The 21731-nt window shown below is 39.1% G+C and overlaps 1 protein-coding gene across 1 annotated transcript in view; it reads left to right on the top strand.

The window, feature by feature from the left end:
- Window positions 1-1242: 1242 nt before the first annotated feature.
- Window positions 1243-21731, top strand: part of LOC111146700 (copine 3) — a 46187-nt gene continuing 25698 nt past the window's right edge. The window contains exons 1-5 of the mRNA XM_022502368.1: window positions 1243-1287; window positions 13750-13887; window positions 14163-14342; window positions 16379-16453; window positions 18077-18148. Coding sequence (XP_022358076.1) covers window positions 13756-13887; window positions 14163-14342; window positions 16379-16453; window positions 18077-18148 — 459 coding nt within the window. The 5' untranslated portion in view covers window positions 1243-1287; window positions 13750-13755. The remainder of the gene's footprint in view (window positions 1288-13749; window positions 13888-14162; window positions 14343-16378; window positions 16454-18076; window positions 18149-21731) is intronic.

The following is a 21731-nucleotide window of genomic DNA, read 5'->3' as shown; positions in this document are numbered from 1 at the left end:
TTCCTTAAATATCAGGTTTGTAGCAAATATTTTTCTCATGTGTTTGCTGAATGATTTTGTCCCTGTTTTCCTTGGGCAGACGTTCTCAATTTCTAGTAGTCAAGTGTAGCAATATTTTCCGTGGGAGTTTGTTTAGTTGTAGGCAGCATCAAGTAGCAGTCAAGCAGGATGCTTTGAAATTAGTTTACTTAGAATCTGTGACTTCAGGCGAGTAGACCAATTACTCAGCTATCGTATTTCAAGTTACTCAATCACAGTTTTCTCATTTGCGAAATGGGGTTAATGGCACTAACTACGTCACAAAATTGTGAGAATTAAATGAGATTCAGATGCAAAATGACTCGGGTAGTGCGTACATTGAAAAGTTGTAAATAAGAACGTTTAGGAGTTCGCATTTTTGAATTTTTCCCTGTTTTTCAGATAGTAGTATAAATTTTCTCAAATATTTTAATTCATTTATCCTTCTGAAAATTTTCTTTTGTGCACCAAGCAACTCATTTTTGTGTCCAAAATCAGCTGGGGCCTTCCATAAGCAAAGCCATCTCCTAAAAGACCTGGAAGCACCGGTCTACTCCCTAGGTGCAGGTAAGAGTCAGTACTGGGCGGTCCGAGGCCATAGTGGGCGGAGCTTCACCTTAGCCACTCCCCTTCCCTCCCCGCCCCTCTGCCCATTCGGCCTCGGGTTCCTGTGAATCCCTGCGCCCCGGCTACCTAGTGGATTCTGCCTGCCTGGTCTCCACCCCAGCCACATTTACCCCACTGAGAGCCGGATGTGAGTGCGCGCCTCTGTCTGCTTCGGGGCTGGTGTAGCGGGGCCCCAACAACCCACAGATCCCCTGGGGGAGAAAGAGAGCCCGCTCGGAGACAAACCGGGCCCTCAGGCTCCGAGCGGTGGGGCCCACACGGCCCTCGCGCTGGAAGTGAACCCTGGGCTTGGTGCGGCGAGGGATCGGCCGGAGCGCGCAGGGGACTCTTGAGCCTCAGCGTACGAGCCTGGGGAGGCTTGGGGCTGGCTGACGCCTTTCGGAGAAGCCAGAGTTCGGGGCTAAGCTGTGGGCCGCGAGAAGCCTCCTGGGCCTGGCGTTCGTGCACCTGGGCGGGCGGTGTCCAGCTCGCCAGCCTACCCCAGCAGGGAGGGTCGGGCCTGAGGCACAGGGGAGGTGACACGCTTGGAAAAATCCGCAGCGCCCAGTGGGGTGAGGGGCTGGGTCAGGGTTCCTCGCTTAGAATCGAATGCTCGGAGGAACAGGCACGCTTCAGAGCCGCTGAGGGTTCCAAGAGAAGCAGGTAGGTGGGGCGGGAAAAGGTAACTCTTGATTTCATAGCGGAGCCGAAGGTTGTGGGACAGGGTTTCCTAAGAGCTCCTGTTCCGGCTCTGGCTCCCACATTCTTCTGTCTAGGGCTTTGGACTTACTACAAGCCAGGACGTGGAGGAAATGCAGTTGCATTGGTTTTGCAGTGCCAGAACCTCTGGGAGACAGAGGATACAGACCATTAACGTTGCACTTGGTTGATGACCCACAGCTTCTGCTTAATCTTTTTGTGGCTGCCTCAATAAATCAAATAGAGAAACAGAAGGAATACGGGGTTGTATATAGCGATTTTTGGCTAGTGACCCATAAACACTGTACTAGAAAATGTTTGTATTTGTTAGTTCATTTAATGCTCACAGACTTAGGTGGTATTGTTACTCTGTTTCATACTCGGGACTCAGATTAAATAATTTACCAAACTACAGAAGTGCTAAACAGTACTACTAGGGCTGGATTTCAGGTCTCTGTATGATTTCTGGGCACAGGCTTTATGGCTTAATGTAAAGAACATTTCTGCTTGGGATAAGACAGTTAGCTGGGTTTCAAGTGTATGCTTTGGCGTTTGTTAGCTGTGTGACCTTGGGCAGGTTACTTAACGTTTTAGGGCCCGTTTCTGCATTTGTAAAATAGAAATAAAATGCATCCTATGTCATACGGATTTTTAAGTGAATTAAATAAAATCGTATTTGTAATACACTTAGCAAAACACCTGCCACATATATAGCTACATGTATCTTGCTGTTGTCATTATCTGGGGTCTGCAAACTCCAGTTCTGAGTGCTGCCTGCCAGAGCCAAACAAAACTTATGTGGGCATAGAGCATAGGTAGAGAGAAGCAAGGAAGGATAAGAAAGGAGAACTAAGAACAGATGACATATATGACGGCAATTATAGTGAGACCAGTAGATTAACCTTTGGTACCCGGGGCCACTTTTTTGCCTTTCTGAGATATTTTTTAAAGGCAGTTGCTTTTGGCTGATGTTTTGGAAAAATGCATCCCAGTCTGGGCTGAAAATATTCAAATAAAGCAAGTTTTGGGGACTGGACCATGTTGAGACTCTCTGGATGTAAGGGGGAGCTGAATTTCAGCACTCCCCAGAATTTCTGGCACGATGACACAATGAAGTGTGCAGTTGGTTCTCCTTCAGGATTTCTTCTGTCAGATCTAGCTCCTGGAGAATGGAGAGGGAGAGGAGTTTTCAGGATGGGGGAAACAAAAGGATTCTTTGTCTTTTTAGGGCTCTCTAATGACTGGACACCTCTCCTACTTTCACTTCTAACTGTAAACACTTTATAGACAGTGGTCTTGATTTCCATATAAATTTAAGGCACCCTAAGTTTACACATATGCAGGTATTTTTTGTATACTCTTTCCAATGCTATCACTGCAGTCCTGAATATTTCCTTTGCAGCATCTGTTCAGATAACCAGTTCACACGGTATCCTACCTCCTAGCAATTCTTGCTATAGCTTTTGACATAGTTTTCCTCATCCTCCTTCTCTCTCAGTACTATTGCTGTGCTTTTTTCCCTACAATTGTTAGAGTTTTCTTTTCTCCTTTTTCATTTTTTTTATCAGTCAGTGAGTTATTATGCGAGAAAGTATGCCTGTCAGCAAAATTGAGAACGATAGTGTTGGATATGAAATACAACTCAATGACATTTGACCTTCGAAGATCTGTAATGAGCCACCACTGATCACCAAAAACATAATTTCTTAGGTGGATCTTTTAGTAAGGATCAATGACACCATCTGTTGGTGGTACTCAATAAATTTGAGGACCCCAGACTTGGACATTCCTTTAATGTACCCACTATTACCTTTACCCTACAGGTTAGCTTCCTTCCCACCAATGTTTTTCCTTCGTGTTTTTACGTACATTATAAGGATCGCTAGGCAGGTTAAAGGCCAACAATTAGGTAGAATATGTGGTTGAAGATCTGTTGAAAGATAGACTGAGAAGGTGGTTTAAATGAGCCCCTATAAGTATCATAGATTTTATTTAACTACATTACTTGAGTGTCTGATGTAATCAAAGCCAGTTGCTATATATACATTTGGTATGATGATGATAACTACATTTAGGTTGATTATTCTGGCTTACATTTGAAGAGGCTAGTGGAAGAATATTGGGATTCTTTTGAAGAAGCTGTATTCTTTTAGTATTTAACAGCTTATCAGTGGGCAATCATTGCTTTTCCAATCATATTTTTAAAAAAATTAAAATCAGTATATTTCTGGTCAAATTTACCAACATAAGTTAGATGAATAGCATATTAATACAGTTTTCCCATGAAAAGTAGAAGGAAATACTACTCATTTTAGCAAATCATTTTGAAATGTCCTGTTGCCAGGGGGTGTATTATGTCTGGTTCCTGTGAAAATTACCAAAGCACAGCATGGTTGCAATACGCATTTTCATCAGGCTACTTCAGGTTTCTGAGCTTTAGCTCACTGTTCCTCTAACATGGTAGTACACGTTAAAATAGATATCTACAACTGTAAAGAGGAACTTGTTGGTCACATTTTCATCTGTTTAGGGATCAGGATTATTTGAAAAGAAGTGAAAATCAAAACAAGTATTTCCCAATTGTGTTGTCAAGTTAAGGTTATAAAATATCTAGAGTTGTACCCCGGCTTCAGTACTTCTTAGTCCTCCCCTGCTTCGTTTTTTCTTTAGCACTTTCACACCTAGCATACTGTATATTTTACTAACTTATCTTTTTAAAACATTTTTAGTGATATATTTTATTTAACCAAATGTATTTAAAAATCATTTCAATATGTGATTAATCTAAAAAGTTATTGAGAGTTCTCACATTTCTTTTTCATTTCAGTCTTTGAAATCATGCTCAGTCATCTCAGAGGCACCACATTTCAAATGCTCAGTAGTCTCATGTCACCAGTGGCTACCATACTGGTCAACTAAGGGCTAGAACTCCTTGACTCATGTCCAGACCATCTACGTGATTCTAACATCTAAGGACTGAAGCTCTATACTTCTAACACTCTGAGGCTTGAGGGTGACTTTCTAGAATCCTGTGATTCAGATAGTAACTAACGCTGTAGGACCCTTGGGTCAAATAGCCTATGATTCCAATGTTCTAAGAGTCTGTGATTCCAACACTTCAGAGTCTTTGACTTAAATTCCAGCCTGTGGGCCAAATCAAGGCCATGGCTTGTTTTTGTAAATAAAGTTTTATTGGAATACAGCTATGCCTGTTCAGTCTGTGGCCACTTTCATTCTACCAGGGCAGATTGAGTAGTTGTGACAGAGACCATGAGTGACCTCTTGACCAGCCAAAACTACAATATTTACTTTTTGTTCCTTTACTGAAAAAGTTTACTGGCCCTTGATGTAGAGATGCAAAGACTCTAAGATGGGTAATTACACTTTATAACCACACATATCATACATATGTTACATAAACTCTTTCTGTGAATCAAATATCACATAACATATGTTGTTCAGAAGAGACTGGTTCCCCATTTTAGGTATTCACCATTTCAGGCTTATATAATTATTTACCTTTTTTTTTCTTTCTTTTTTTTTTTTTTTTTTTGGAAGTAGTTCCACGCCTAACATGGGGCTTGAACTCATGACCCTGAGGTCAAGAGTCCGGTGCTCTACAGACTGATCCAGCCAGGTGTCCCCCCCCACCCCCATTTACTTATCTTCTTTATCGTCTTTCTCCCTATAGTATAACCTCAGGAGGGCAGGTTACTTGTTTTGTTCATTGTTCTCCCAACACCTCAGAACATGACCTGACCCACAGTAGATACTCTATAAATATGTGTTGAGTGATTGAATAGTATTATTAAACTATTCATGTTTGGGAAATAGAAAGAGGGTTGCCAGAAAGTTAAAACCAGTTGACATTTATGTGCCAAGTAACCGTAAACGGAATATTCTTGAAATCAGGAAATGCATAAACATTTCAACAGTCCTTGCTCAACATACAAAACTTTATTATTTTTTAAAAAATATTTTATTTTTAGGTAATTTCTGTAACTAAGGTGGGGCTTGAACTTAAACCCCAAGATCAATAGTCCCATGCACTACTGACTAAGCCAGCCAGGTGCCACTGTTCAATGTACAAACTTAAATCTTAAGAATGAAGTAGTTGTAGTTGTTCCAGCTTTAAACTGAAAGAATTATTTTGTGTCATTGTTCACCATGAACTGGAAAGGAGCACAAAGTGACAAAATGTGAAATGCCTGTCTTGCCCAGTTAAATATTGTATGGCCCAGCTAGGAAGAGAAGGAAGGGAGCTGAGTTTTAGGAAGCGTGCTTTTAGAGTTGGGCATAGTTGGATAGTAGGGACAGGTGAGAAGTTCTGATGGCTGGCCCAACATCTAGGAGATTCCAGAAGGTGGGGAGTTCTTAAATAGCTCTGAACACCAAAGGACAGCAGTCTCAGCAGGTCGATGTGCCTTTTTATAGTATCCAAACTGCCAGCAGCTTTACTGAGCCCTTAGAATTTTAACATTTTCAACTGAGCATCCTGGAATTTCTGCTAGGGGATGTAGCTCTGATTTTTATCAATGCCATTTTTGGTAAAAGATGATTCACTTTGTAGATACTTACTCTGTAGCTAATTTTGCCAAGATGCATGCTTCCTAAAGTGAGGCAACATTGCGATGTTGCAACTGCTTCTAACTTTTATTAACAGTGCATATACTATGAACTGTTCATTAGATAAGCTTGACAGTATAATCAGTGACATTTCTAAAGTGTGTATAAAGCAGCCGTTGGGATTAGTAAAGCAGTCTAACCAGAAAATGCATGTGAAATGAACTCTGTAGCCTGCTATGAGTCATAGAACAGATCAGTATAATCTTAGGAATTTTCTAGAGAAATCAAAGAAGGAGCCTTAGTTAATTGCTCACTTTGTAACAGTAAGGACAGGGTAAAACTGCACATGCTTTCTGTGTTTAAAGTAAGAGTAAGGGACACCTGGGTGGCTCGGTTGGTTAAGCATCTGCTTTCTGCTCAGGTCATGATCCCAGGGTCCTGGGATTGAGTCCTGCATTGGGGCTCCTTGCTCAGCGGGGGGCCTGCTTCTCCCTTTGCCTGCCACTCCCCCTGCTTGTGCTCTCTCTCTCTCTCTGACAAATAAATAAAATCTTTTAAAAAAATAATAAAATAAGAGTAATACAAAAATATATCTTTTCCCAATTCTGCATGTTCAGATATCAGCAATAGCATTGCTATCCAGATTTTATTCAGGATTATTCAAGAATCTGGAAATTCATTTTAAAAATGGTGGTCAAATGCTGGTTCCTTTTGCTGCTGTAATACGAGCTGGGAGTTTAATAATGTGAGATTCCATAGATGGTAAAACTCACTTTCTCGTTATGCTGCATGTACCTAATAGATTGGGGCTGGTGTTCTGTTTGTCGGTATACTATACTTTTTCAAGTCATCGGGGATAGAGAATTTAAGAATTTCAAGCAAAGGTACCTAACTGGTGGGGAAGTATCTAAATATATATTTTTTCAGGTATAGCTTTTTTGGTGGTGGGAGATGGAAGCTGAATTTGGGAAATGTTATTCTTTTCCTTACATTATTCTTTTTGGTTCTTACAAATTTTCTGCTATTTTCTACTTTTTAAATTTTTCTACTCTTTTAGTACCACTTCCTAAACAAGTTCATATTCACTGTAATTAGTCATGGAATAGTAACTAGAAGAGGCTTTAAAGTTACTTAAAGTGATTGGCTCAACTCTTAGAATTGACAGTTGAAAAACCAGAGGCCTAGAGCAGTTATAGCCCTTGGGGCACGTGTGGTAGGGCTGATGGAGAACTATACTCCATTTTTTCACACTCCTGGTCCAGTGACCCTTCCCGTTGGTCCCTTTTTAACATTTAAAAAGAAAACGTGCCCTTTTCACTGTTTATGTGCTTTAATGCTTGGCGTAATTCTAATTCTCTATCCCCATGGCTAGTATTCCATTGCAGGTATTTTTTTAAAATGTGGGCATCTCTTTCCCCCTTTCTTTCTTTCTTTCTTTCTTTCTTCCTTTCAGATTTTATTTATTTTCTGACAGAGAAAGAGAGTGAGAGAGCACAAGCAGGGGGAGCAGCAGCGGGAGTGGCAGAGGGAGAAGAAGCAGGCTCCCTGCTCAGGAAGCCAGATGCAGGGCTCAATCCCAGGACCCCCAAGGCAGACACAGACACTTAACCACCTGAGCCACCCAGGTGTCCCTGGGCATCACTTTCTTAATAAATGCAGGGCAGGCTCACTGTACATTCCTTTAATGTGAGTTTTTCTTTGGCTATTAGGTGTGGTATATTCCTGAGAATTAATGTTGCTGCCTTCAGAAAGCACGGAGATTCTGTGTCCCCCATGTAGATCTGTGTTTGTGGAGACTCTAGCAAGAAGAAAATGCTTTCTTAGCCCTAAGTAATTCACAGTGTAATGTGCTGTCTTGAGGAGGAACTGCTGTGATGTAAATGCACACCATTCCAGTTCTTCTACTGTTTGGCTGTTACTGTTTATTCTGGTTATTTTTGTTTAAGAAACATAATCATAGTTGTAGCCTAAAAATTAATCTTCTAATTTTGTAAGATCGTATTCGTTAATTTGTGTCAGGCTGAATATTTACATTTGAGATACTAACTAGAAAGCTATAGGGAAATTAACTAGAGAATATTGCTGTTATACTAAGTAATGATTAATTACAGGCCTTAGTGCTCTCAGGGCATTCTGGCATGATGGGAAACAAATCTGGGTTCTTGTTCTGGCCTTGCTACTTATTAGCTTGTTTATCTTGGGCAAGTAATTTAAATGTTTGGGCAAATTATTATTATTTTTTCTAATAGACATGATGTATTGTTTTAAAAGTTAACAATGTGCTGAATATTATTAACATTCTGGGACAATCGAGATATTATAGTCTTAGCTCTGGTGTATTGATCTCTTGCCATATAGTACTTATTCCTTGTCTTGCCAAATTTACTAGGTTTTGGTTTGTTTGTTTGTTTGTTTTTTTGGTAAAGTTCAGAAGATAATATATTATTTGGAAGCATTTTGAGAATTTTGTAGAAAACAAAAGCCAGAAATTATCCAGCCACGTGTATTTACTAACTCTTTCCATACTCCCCTCTCCCACTCTCTATTTTTAAGGGAAAAAAATGATCCAGTAGCAAGTGGCAACATGAATATAAATTATTTTATAATGGAGTGTAGTTTTAATCCTTGGTAAAAATAGAAATCTGTAGATTTCTTCTCCAGCTCTGAGGGCACTTTGATTGCTTTCTCTCTGCACCACACTGTTTTATATTGTTTGTGTTATTTCCCTGTATATGTGCATAGCTAGGTATTTTGCTTTTGCTTTGCATTCTTTCCCCACCCCATGCCAAACACATTGAAGATACTCAGTAAATAATTGTTGAATGAATGGAACTCCCCAATAGAATTATAATGAGTTCCAAGGTCTTCTGTTGCTGTATCAGGTCCCCACTGTCCTTAGCATGATAATGGGAACACAGTAATCTCTCTCTTTTTTTAAAGATTTTACTTATTTATTTGACAGAGAGAAGCACAGTGAGAGAGAGGGAACACAGCGGGAGGATATGGGAGAGGGAGAAGCAGGCCTCCTGCTGAGTAGGGAGCCTGACAACGACAACAGGGCTTGACCTGAGCCCAAGGCAGATGCCCCACGACTGAGCCACCCAGGTGTTCCACACAGTAACCTCTTAATGTAAACACTTGTTGGTTTGACTGAGACCTCCAAGTAGTGGCAGCTTTTAAACTGACTGCCATATTACCCTTCCCCCACTTTTTTAGGGAGGTTGAGGAGGACACTTTTACTGTTCTGAGCCACACAATTTGAGAAACACTGCATGGGGTGTGTCCTGCTGATGTTGCTGGGCCCCATTCCAGCTGCCCCAAGGTTACCCTGCTGGCTTTCAGTGGAGGTCATGCAGGATGCAGTATGGATAGCAGTTAGTGAATCATGGTATTAGAACCAGAAGGAACCTTTAAGAACTTTGTAATGTTGCCAGCCTCCTCATTTAGTAGCTAAAGAGTGAAATTTCCTAGAGACATTCGTGGCTGGGCACTGACTTCTCCCTCCCAATTGTTCTACAACAAATAATGAGTCACTGACACTGGTTCTGTCCCCCATCCCCCATGCACCAACTGGGCGGTAGCTCAGCTAAACAAAATCTTGAGAGGATTTAGGAAAATTAGCACTTATCTATAAGAAAGGCTGCCTGCCTGGCAAATTAATTTTGTGTAAATCCCAGGCATTCTTTTATTATTTTACTAAGAAGTTCTTTATAAACAAGGATGAGAAAGTTTCATTATGTCTTACTATTGAATAATAAGCCATTGATGGCTAGACTATTAGTTAAAGTATTTGAATAGTTTATAAAATAATAATTGCTACAATTCATAGAATATCTAAAAATGTGAGTGCCCTATAAACCTACAATTGTCAGGTAATTTTTTTATCCCCATTTATAGATGTGGAAACTTAGGTTCTGACAGACAGTTTGGTAAAGCTGACACACCCAAATAAATGATGGGAAGGAAATTTGAACCAATTCTACTGACTCCAAAGTTACTGGTATTTCAGCCATGAAAAACCTGTGCCAAACATCAGACAGCACGCTTCAGGATGCAGAGGAAGCAGTAAAAAACAGGTCCTTGTCCTCAGCACACAGTAGATAGAGTGTGGGCCATGCATACAAGTAACAATAGTGGTAAGAAAATAGCATCAGTACCATAACTGCCCTACAGGGGCATCAGCAACAGCTTGATGGACAAAATGTCATTTGAAATGGATCTTGACGAATTTAGATGACAGGCTGGGGGCAGATGTAGACAGAGCCATGAATTCCAGGTGTAACTAATTGGACTAGGGTAGACTCTGGATAGCCAGTAATGATTTTTTAAAAAATTTATTATTTTTTTAAGATTTTATTTATTTATTTATTTATTTGAGAGAGAGAGAGAGAGAGAGAGAGAGCACAAGCGGGGTGGGCAGGGGTGGAGAGGTGCAGAAGGGGAGGGAGAAGGAGACTCCTTGCTAAGCAGGGAGCCTAATGCAAGGCTTGATCCTAGACCCCAGGATCATGACCTGAGTGAAAGGCAGATGCTTAACCACTGAGCCACCCAGGCATCAGATTTTTTTTTTTTTTAAATCAGAAGTGATAAAATCATGATATGAATAGAAAGAGGATGGCAGTGGGAGTGCCTGTCTGGAGACCGTTAAGTAGGCAGGTAGAGCTACAGAAGACCTGAAGAGGGGCGCCTGGGTGGCTCAGTGGGGTAAAGCCTCTGCCTTCGGCTCAAGTCATGATCCCGGGGTTCTGGGATCGAGCCCCACATCAGGCTCTCTGCTCGGTGGGGAGCCTGCTTCCTCCTCTCTCTCTGCCTGCCTTTCTGCCTACTTGTGATCTCTGTCTGTCAAATAAATAAAATCTTAAAAAAAAAAAAAAAAAAGACCTGAAGAAGTTGTGACCATAGGCCTAGGGAAGGTTCTACACCTCCATAGTTGAGAGAGATTTGAAATTGTTCTAGGCAGAATCTGCTTTACTGAGTAGACCTAAGGAGTACCTCTAAGGAAAGATGGGAAAAGAGAAAGCACATAAGACCTAAGAATTTTCAGCTAGACCTCAGAAATTTCAGGTATAGGAGTGACCATATGCTTTAAATTTCCTACATCCAGCCCAAATTCAATGATTAGGTCTTATTTTTAATTCCTTTGAACTGTGTTATATAACGATTCAGGAAAATTAGAGTTACTGGGAGAATCGTTGATAGGGTTAGTATTTCCAGATGTTATTTGCATTTTAGAAACTAGACAATTCTCCAATAAGTAATCTGTGTTGTAAGAAGCTATTGTCCACTCCTGGAGGAGGTTCTTTCTGTCTTTTCTATCATCCTACATTTTGGGTAGTAAAACACATAGAATCACTCTTTAGTTGTACACACACATTCCTCTGCCTGGTCACTTATCCCAGCCAAATCTCCTATTCTCCATACTCAAAGGGTACAAAACATTTGCCTTATTTTCCTCCATCATAAAAGAATGCCCTATTGCTTTTTTAAAAAAATTGTGTATCATGTGCTGGTTGATGACACTGAAAGGAACTGAGAAAAGCATCATCGGGGATGTTGCTTTTAACAAGGTTCCAGACCTGATTGTTTATGTAATTTCTTCCATTTGTCATTCAGCCATAATGAATTTCTAGAAAAAAATGAGGCTGCATTCAGAGTCATTTTCATGGGGGAATGCTGTTAATAGAGGAAATTTGTGTCCTAATAGCAATATAGTAATGTAATGTCAACGATTTACTAAATAATCGGGTGTGTCTGATATATTGTTTTCGTGGCTCTTGTATGAGCATTGTTAGGGAAAAAAAAAATGCTCCTCTGATGTATTGTGTCTTTTTGCTATGAGGCTGACTTCACACATAGATACAATACATTTTCTGTTGAATTCTCTCCATTTTTGGAATTTGAGGGCTTTCTGCTTGCTGGTAGACAATTCTTTACATGTTCTTCAGGAGCTTTAGAAATCCTTACTCATTCTAAATCTGTCCACAGGGTATTGCATTATCCTGGGTACAGCTGACATACAATTTATAAGACTTAAACTACATTAAGAAAAAAATTATACAACTAAGCATTTATTCCATAGATTCTATGTTAGATATGAAAGCGAGATGCACAGCACATGCCCAATTTGTAAGTTAACTTACAGTATCTCCATTTTCACTGATGAGAAAATCTAGGCTCAAAAAGTAATTTATTTGGGGCGCCTGGGTGGCTCAGTGGGTTAAGCCTCTGCCTTCGGCTTGGGTCATGATCTCAGGGTCCTGGGATTGAGCCCTGCATCGGGCTCTCTGCTCAGCGGGGAGTCTGCTTCCCCCGTCTCTCTCTGCTTGCCTCTCTGCCGGCTTGTAATCTCCGTCTGTCAAATAGATAAATAAAATCTTTAAAAAAAAAAAAAAAGATAATTTATTTGAGGTCACACAGGTCTTACCAGATGCAGGATTTCACCCAAGTATTACTCTAAATGTACTCCAGATTTGATCTTGTTCCTATACTGTAGTTATCTATTACTATTATTGCAGCAGGAATTCAAATGACTTGATGTAGTTTGGAATCATTAGAGAAATCGTCATGGAATAGACTAGTTTAAAAAAAAAAAAAAGAAAAAAAAAGAAACATGGGATATATGGGAGATCAGACCTGGAGGCAAGTAGTCCTAAAATAATATAATAGTAATAAATAATTTTGGAACACTCACCATGTACTAGGCACTATTTAATTATATTCACTCATTTAATCCTTGCAACAACTGTATGAGAAATATTATTTTCATTTTGCAGATGAGGAAAACGAGGGGCTATAAGGAGGTGGAGACTCTCACCTGAGGTAACACATTAAGTCAGTGTGGGATCCAGATGAGAACTCATCTGTCTGATTCCAGAGCTTATCATACGGGGTGATGAAGAGGAAGGAGCAAAGACCTGAGCTGAGGTCGAGAGTCGGACCCTTAGCTAACTGAGCCACCTAGGTGCCCTGACACAAGTGACATTTAAAAATAAACCATTTCATTCTATTATCCTCAATGTGAGAACTTTCAGTAGTACCTCCTATCCACCCTCCCCACCAGTACTTCAGCCTAGCTCTCAGGACACCAAACTTGACCCTCTTCCTGTCCAGCTTGGTTGCTCCCAACATGGATGCTTACTTCTGTGACATGTGATGATGAGGTGTCCTCACTGTGCCTTCTAATGTCTTGATTCTTTTCTACTCTGTGCTGTCTCTCTCTTCACCTAATGGAATCCTTCAAAGCCCAGGGAATGTCAGTCTGACCCACACTCTTGGTTCTGTCAGTTATTCTCTGTCTGCTTCAATGACTTCTTGATCTTTATATCTTTGGCACATATTGTCAGCACTGTGTATTTTGGCACTTAATAATTTTGACAACGTAAGATGACAAAATAAAGAAATCTGAATTTAGATTTAGATTTAGGTTTAGTTTTACAAAATACCTGGGTCGGGTATTTAGTAGGCAAATTGGGAATTTGTGAATTTTGTTTCTTATTAAGGGATAATTCTGCTTTTTTTTTTTTAAGATTTTATTTATTTATTTGACAGAGACACAGCAAGAGAGGGAACACAAACGGGGATGGTGGTGGGAGAGGGAGAAGCAGGCTTCCCTCTGGGCAGAGAACCCCATGCGGGGTTCAATCCAAGGACCCTGAGATCATGACCTGAGCCGAAGGCAGAGGCTTAACCCACAGAGACACCCTGGTGCCCCACATATTAACAGTCTTATTCCAGCGAGTTTAGTCCGGGATCCTATTTTGACAGCTTTTCCTAAGAATTCAGCTGTTTCATTGGGAATGCATGGACTTATTATTAAAGGCACCATTTCATTAGCATCCTGTTTCTTTGGTTTTCTCACAGTTCAAGATGGCTGCTCAATGCGTTACAAAGGTGGAGCTGAATGTTTCCTGTGACAATCTTTTGGATATGGATGTAGGGTCAAAGTCGGACCCTTTATGTGTGTTATTTTTAAATACGAGTGGTCAACAGTGGTATGAGGTAATGTTAAATACTGTAGGTGAAAAGGATTCTGAATTGCTCTTTTGATAATGTGAAGTGCTTATTACAACTGTTAAAAATAATGAAAACAGCTCATATTTTAATGTAGTTTTTTGGGGGCAAGTTTGTCCTTGATTGTGGAATTTTTCATCTACATATGGAAACTTTCTTTAGCTATCTGTTATGCTTATATTTAGTTACCTATAGTACATAAAGATGCTAAAATGTAAGTGCATTTTAATCTGACAAAACTTTTTGTTTTGGGGTGAGTATAGGTTGATCGCACAGAAAGGATTAAGAATTGCTTGAATCCCACATTTTCCAAGACATTTGTTATTGATTACTACTTTGAAGTGGTTCAGAAATTGAAATTTGGGATTTATGACATTGACAACAAAACCATCCAGCTGAATGATGATGACTTCTTAGGAGAATTTGAATGTACCCTTGGACAAGTGAGTATAATTAGCTACTGCAGTATATTGTGTCTAAAATTTTAACCAGAGAATTGGGCGTTTTTATAAGTGTTCATTAGTTTAATTTTTAGAGTTGAGATGTATGTAATCACTTTACAGACCTGTTTCATATATTAGTATGTTTGGTTTGAACATTATAGAATTTATCTTATTTTTCATAAGGGCAGGGACTATGTGTTTTTGGCAAAACCCATTAATTCTTTTGAGTTGGGGTGTTTCGTTTAACATTGCAGTAAATAATACCATTGCTCTAGCTGCTTTGTGTACTATTGGTTTTTCTTTTAAAAAAAAATTTTTTTTAAGATTTTATTTACCTACTTTTTTGAGAAAGAGGGTGTCAGAAGGGGCAGATGGGGAGGGAGAGGGACAAGCAGATTTTGCACTGAGCACATGAGATTCTGAGATCATGACCTGAGGTTAAACCAAGAGTCAGAGGCTTAACAGACTGAGCCACCCAAGCACCCCTACAATTTTGTTCTTATGCTTAAGTCATAAATGTTTTCAAAGTAACAGCAACCTCTCTAATGTTCTAACTGACGTGACTGATCCCTCTAGATCCTTGATGGCCCAACACTGTCCCTTTACCTGGCCTGATCTTCCTCAACCTTAGGTGTACCAGTGTAAACCTTCCTCTCCAGTAAGCCTCCTCTGATCCCCTTGAGTAGTTTGGAGCGCCACCCTGTGCTCACCCCGGTACTCTCTACTGCTTCTACCTGATCATCAACCATCCATCCATAGTTACTTAATTATCTGTCTTTCCTATGTGACAGATTTGATCAGGGTAGAGGTGTGCCTGTAGGCTCACCGTTTTGTTTCTTTCTCAGAGTCTGAGTTCTAAAGAGAAATCAGGGCGCCTGAGTGGCTTAGTTGGTTGTAAAACTCTTAATTTCAGCTCAGGTTGTGATCTCAGGGTCTTGAGATCCCGCTCAGCAGGGAATCTGCTTGTCCCTCTCTGTGTGCTGCACCCTCCCCCTGTCCCCACCCTGCCACATGCTCCTCTCTCAAATAAATAAATAAATAAACAAAATCTTAAAAAAAAAAAATGAAGAGAGATCATGACCATTTGCAATAGAGCTGGGAAGGCCTCAGGAGGGAAGACTCATTGTTTTTCAGTGGGTGACATTATTGCCTAGATTTGTTTATTTTTCCGTGTACTGTTTGGGGATCTTGGTATTTCCTATGTCTCAAGGACAATATGAAACTGAAGTTGATCAGTTTTCTAAAACTTTGATGAAGAGGGTCAAAGAGAAAATTAAAGTATTGATTTTTTTCGGAAAAAAAACCACATTATAGCTAAATTATAATGAATTTGATAGATGCATCTATTTGAGAGTACCTAGGTCTACTATATTATTTTATTTTATTTTATTATTTTTTTTAAGATTTTTTTTTTTTATTTGACAGACAGAGATCACAAGTAGGCAGAGAGGCAGGCAGAGAGAGAGGAGGAAGCAGGCTCCCTACTGAGCAAAGAGCCCGATGTGGGGCTCGATCCCAGGACCTTGGGATCATGACCTGAGCCGAAGGCAGAGGCTTTAGCTCACTGAGCCACCCAGACACCTCTACTATATTATTTTAATCAAAAATGATATTTTGTGAGGGTTATATATTCAAGTTATGCATCAGTTGAAAAGTTGAATCTCATTTATTGAGTGTTCTGAGGCCCACCTCTCATCTATAGGGTTTTCAGCTCAGTGATTAGTATATATGAAGAGAACCCGTTCCTCTTTTTCCATTACAGGGAGGAAGTTAAACTTTGAAGTAATTGATAAAGAAACTAGTGGTTGGGAGATCGTATCTGCCAGGACTGGCTCCTTGGAAATCTTTTCCAGTTGGTTTTAAATATGTAGATGTGTTTTATAATCTCTAAATATTTAAGGCATGGACTTAATGGTTCCATTTCTAATGACTTAAGTTGACTTAACTTTATACTCAACTTTTTTTGAGATCATTCAGTTTAAAAATTCACATACTGAAGTGAAATAGCTCTTTGTATCACTTTCCAATTTTAACAGATTGTTTCCAGTAAGAAGCTAACTCGACCCCTGGTGCTTAAAAATGGCAGACCTGCAGGGAAAGGGAGCATTACGGTAACAATAAGATATTTGTCTTTTGCCTGAAAATATTTAACATGATAGGACATGCTGAAACTCTACATATCAGACAAATACTCTATAGCCATGCTTTATCATTTCATCCCGAATGTTGTCCTTCATCCTTACTTGCCTTACAATGATCACAAATGGGAAATACGTTGGGTCAAAAAGAAGGAGAAAATGCAGTATGGGAATTCCTTCTTTGAGTCTTTTAAGTTGCTCATGGAATCAGATGTAGCTTGGTGATGCTTGTCTCTCCCTCATGCAAGTGTAAATCCCCAAGTTAGAGAGAAATGACTTAATCATCTGAATGGATTAATTTGACCCTCTACAAAGTTCCCCCAATAGGACAGAAACTGTATAATGGATTTAATTCCAAATGGATCTTATATTATGCCATGACCATTGGACCCCTCAATCCCCCCTTTTTTTTAAGTTTTTATTTTGTTATTTAAGCCTCTGTGCCCAGTGTGGGGCTTGAACTCATGATGCTGAGATCAAGAGTCACATGCTCTTCTGACTGAGCCAGCCAGGCATCCATGAGCCTCTGAACTCTTAACCATCTTTTCTGTGCTCCTGCTCTCCTGCCCATCCTCCCACTCAGATTTTTCTGTTGCTAATTACTGGTCCTAGGCAAATGAATATATGCTTTATACTGTTTTATATTTCAAATTACATAATGCCACACTTTAAATAAATATCTTTAAATAATAGGATAAAATAATTATCTTCTAGAGTTTCTGTCTAGGTTATCACTGCCTGGAGCAATATTTTCTAACTTTAGCTCTGAGAATGGAGGGCTGGCTCCCTCCTGTTTGAGGGTTGTTGTCATTATGAGGGCATTTCCCTAAGCAACTATTTTGGTCTAGTTTAAGTCTCCTGAGGCATAAGGATTTTAAGTGTCTTTGGGTGTTGACTTCTGTGAGACAGAACATTACAGTAGTTAGCTCTATAGCTCTTGGGGTCATGATAGCCTGGAATTTGTTTTTAACTAGAATAAGTTTTTCAATGACATTGGATGAAAAATGTTGATCTGATATTTCAATTTAAAGTATCCTCTAGGTATGACTTGCTCACACTTTAGATAGGGTCATGCAGTTTTTCAGGGCTTTGATTTTTCTTTTACTTTTTTAAAATTTTATTTATTTATTTGAGAGAGAGAGAGAGAGAGGGAGAGAGCAAGCACAAGTGGGGTGGTGTGGGCAGAGGGGAAGACAGAGAAGCAGAGTCCCCGAGTGGGGAGCCTGACATAGGCCTCAATCCCAGGACTCTGAGATCATGACATAAGCTGAAGGCAGATGCTTAACCTACTGAGCCACCCAGGCGCCCCAGGGGCTTTGATTTTTCACTGGAATGGGGAAGATCTAATTTGGGTAACAGCATTTGAAAAATAAGTTGTGTAATACAGATTTGGCATATTTGGGGAAAATATTTTATACACATTAAAGAAATAATGATCAATCTTTCTGAATGGTACTTTTTCTTATAAAAGATTAAAAAATTCATTTATATTAGTACAGATTATATCTATTATCAGATAACAGAATAAATCAGTACTTCTGAGTTTATCAGAATCCCTAAAACATATTGTCTTTCACTTACCATATCTCCTCATAGATTTCAGCTGAAGAAATAAAGGATAACAGAGTGGTCTTGTTTGAAATGGAGGCAAGAAAACTGGACAATAAGGTGGGTAGTTGATGCACATTTCTACAAGGATATCATGTTTTGCCTCACATTGATTCCTTTTTGAAAAAAAAAATGATACAATTAGTATTATGAACTCTGTCATCTAAGCATCATTTAGAGTATTTAGTTACTTCCAGATTCTGCTTTCCTATGTATGTTTAAGCAGAAGCCATTTTCTTTTACCTCTTTCTTCTAGGTGTTATCAAAGGGCTTGTTTAGCTTAAAAGAAGAGTTATTAAAAGCATTAAGGTTATTGTAAAAGTCATTCGAGACAGTGTTGTTTGATTACCTTAAGGAAAGAAATAGAAATTCCATGCTCTATTGGATTTTTCTCTTTGTTTCCAAAAGTCAATGTTTATTTTTATTTATTTATTTTTTAAAAGATTTTATTTATTTATTTGACAGACAGAGATCACAAGTAGGCAGAGAGGCAGGCAGAGAGAGAGGAAGGGAAGCAAGCTCCCTGCTGAGCAGAGAGCCCCATGCGGGGCTCGATCCCAGGACCCTGGGATCATGACCTGAGCTGAAGGCAGAGGCTTTAACCCATTGAGCCACCCAGGCGCCCCTCAGTGTTTATTTTTAATGAAGAATGAGTGCAGTACATAATAACACAACAACTTAGTATATAGCATGAATTAGAATAATTCTTCGAGTGATTTTATACTTAATCACATAAACCAATCAATTTTTTAAAATCATTTTATTTGCCTTACAATTTAGTTTGCAAACATCTTAGACTAGTAGCCAGGGACTACTTTTATTTTGGAAAAATTTAAATAGAATAGTCTTTAAAAACCCTGCATATCCCCATCATCCATCTTCAACACTTAAAACTCATGGCCAGTTTTGTTTCATCACCACCCCTCTCTACCTTCTCTCCTCTCAGACATCATGTCATTTCATCCATAAATATTCTGGTGTATCTCCAAAGATTCTTTTAATAGTATAATTGGTTGGTATGTTTCCAGTCTTTTTTTTTTTTTTTAAAGATTTTATTTATTTGACAGAGATCACAAGTAGTCAGAGAGAGGAAGGCAGAGAGAGAGAGAAGGGAATCAGACTCCCTGCTGAGCAGAGAACCTGATGTGGGGCTCGATCCCAGGACCCTGAGATCATGACCTGAGCCGAAAGCAGAGGCTTAATCCACTGAGTCACTCAGGTGCCCCAGTTTCCAGTCTTTTTTAATCCATACATTTCCCCCTTTCTTTTACTTTCTTCCTACCTCTCTCTTTCCTTTATTTCCTCTCATTTTCTTCCTTCATCCCATCCATCCATCTGTCCATCATGGAACTTACTCAATAAAGAAATGGACTCCTTTGTCCTATAGAAGTTGTAACACTGCTTATAACTGATTAAATGCTTGTGGTGTCATTTAACGTGTTCTTCTCTCCATCTTTATTTCCTGATTTCTGTAAGCTGGTAACGGAGTCTAGAGGAAATGATCTGATGGTATTTTGAATTGTCAGTAGGGCAGCTTTATAGGTGGCGACATGTGATTTCATCAGGAGGCTCCCATTGTTGAGTCCTGTCTTTTTGGGACATCTGAACATTGATGATAATTATACTGCCTAGATATATTATTTTATTAAGAGCCTGTTAAATAGTGAGATTCTCATGCTATCATTGCTTCTTCATTTATTAATGAGGATACTTCTATAGAGAAAAGTATTCTTACCCATGTTACATATGTATTTATTCTGAGGTATGATTGTACAGGAAGCAAATTAAAATGTTTGATTTTTTTCTTCATATATACCATTTCACAGATTAAGTTGGTTCCCTATCATCCTCTAAATGTGACAATGAGGGTTTTGGTTTTGTTTGTTGTTTTTTATTTTTAGTATTGCTATGAACTCTTTATCAGTGAACTCATAGATGCTTAAATTATCTTAACTTTGGCCTGTGAAAACCTCTTGAAGTTTGTTCCCGAAATCAGTTGGCACATCTCCAGGAGTCTTTGGATAGCTTCCTTGCTGTGTGGCATGACAAGATGTTCCAGGCTTATTTTTATCTAATTTCTGCTCCAGACTGCAGATTAAAAAGAGCCTGATTATATTTTAGTGGAAATTGTTATTTAGAGACCAGTCTGGTGCTAGGGGTGCTTATTGTCGATTATTGCCACTTACTGTTTCTAAGGCTTTTTAGTAGACAATTAGAGGAAAGACTGTTTTGTTTTGTTTAAAGAAAAACTAAATCATAAATTTATACAACTATTTCCAGTTCAGATATAGAATTACAGGGCCTTACTTCTTTAATTCTATATTTGTGCCTGCCTTCTCTTATGCTAAAAATTTCAGTTCCTAAGGATGTTAACATAATTGCTTCTGTTTGCCTTTTATAATATCTAATACTTTCAGAATAAAAATATCCATATTATAATTAACAGTATTTTTACTGAAAACAGATTGAGCTTTTTTTGAAATTCTTTTTTTTTTTTTTAACTTTATTTGTTCATTTATGTTATCTCTACACCCAGTGTGGAGCTTGAACTCACTACCCTGAAATCAAGAGTCACGTGCTCTGCTGACTGAGCCAACTAGGCACTCCTCTTTGAAATTCTTTTTGTCTTTAGGGTTATATATTCTATGTGGGCTGTATATTCAAATTCTTGTGTTTTAAAGAAATCTTTTAGTTATTGTTCTATCACAATGACACATTTGAATTTTGCTTTTGATATTTAGGGATTGTTTTCAATTTTTAAAAATTTAACTTTGTTTTATAATTATATAAGAGATTTGTATGGTTCCAAAGCCAAATCTATAAAACAAGATATTTTCAAGAAATTTAGCTTCTTTCCCTGTCTGCTATGTTTTTTCTTCCTTTGTCCCTGTAGTAATAATGTTTTAAAATTTATATTTCATGGTTTAATTTTTCAATTTCCTAAAAGAAAACTAAGGCTTTTTTGTGTGTGTATGTGTTTGTATGCCTCTGTATATATACATATATGTATATATGTATGTGTATTGATATGTTTATGTAGATAGATATGTATGTGTGTGTGTATTTATGTATTTGTATTTATATTCTCTACCCTCAGCCCTTGGGTAGCTGTAGCATACTACATACATATACCATTTTTTCTTTTAGTGAGGTAGAGAGAGTGAGAGCATGTGTATGTGTGTGTGTGCACACATGAGTTGGGGACGGGGAGTGGGCAGGGTAGGTACAGAAGATTCTTTTTTTTTTTTTTTAAGATTTTATTTATTTATTTGACAGAGATCACAGGTAGGCAGAGAGGCAGGCAGGGGGTCGGTGGGGAGCAGCTCCCCGCAAACCAGAGAGTCCAACTCAGGGCTCGATCCCAGGACCCTGAGATCATGACCTAAACCGAAGGCAGAGGCTTTAACACACTGAGCCACCCAGGCGCCCCGGTGCAGAAGATTCTAAGGAGAATCTTAGACAGGCTCCACTCAATGGGGATACCGACCTGGAGCTCCATCTCACAACTCTGACATCATGACCTGAGCCGAAGGCGACAATCTGTCGCTTAACCAACTAAGCCACCCACGTTTCCCCATAGTTGTGCATTCAGACACACATATGAATATATATTCTCTAGATATGCATATATACACTTTTCTCC

The sequence above is a fragment of the Enhydra lutris genome, unplaced genomic scaffold, assembly GCF_002288905.1.
Source record: "Enhydra lutris kenyoni isolate GAN:26980312 unplaced genomic scaffold, ASM228890v2 scaffoldscaffold14, whole genome shotgun sequence".
NCBI classification, from domain to species: domain Eukaryota; kingdom Metazoa; phylum Chordata; class Mammalia; order Carnivora; family Mustelidae; genus Enhydra; species Enhydra lutris.
This window is presented reverse-complemented; position numbering and strand designations above follow the sequence as displayed.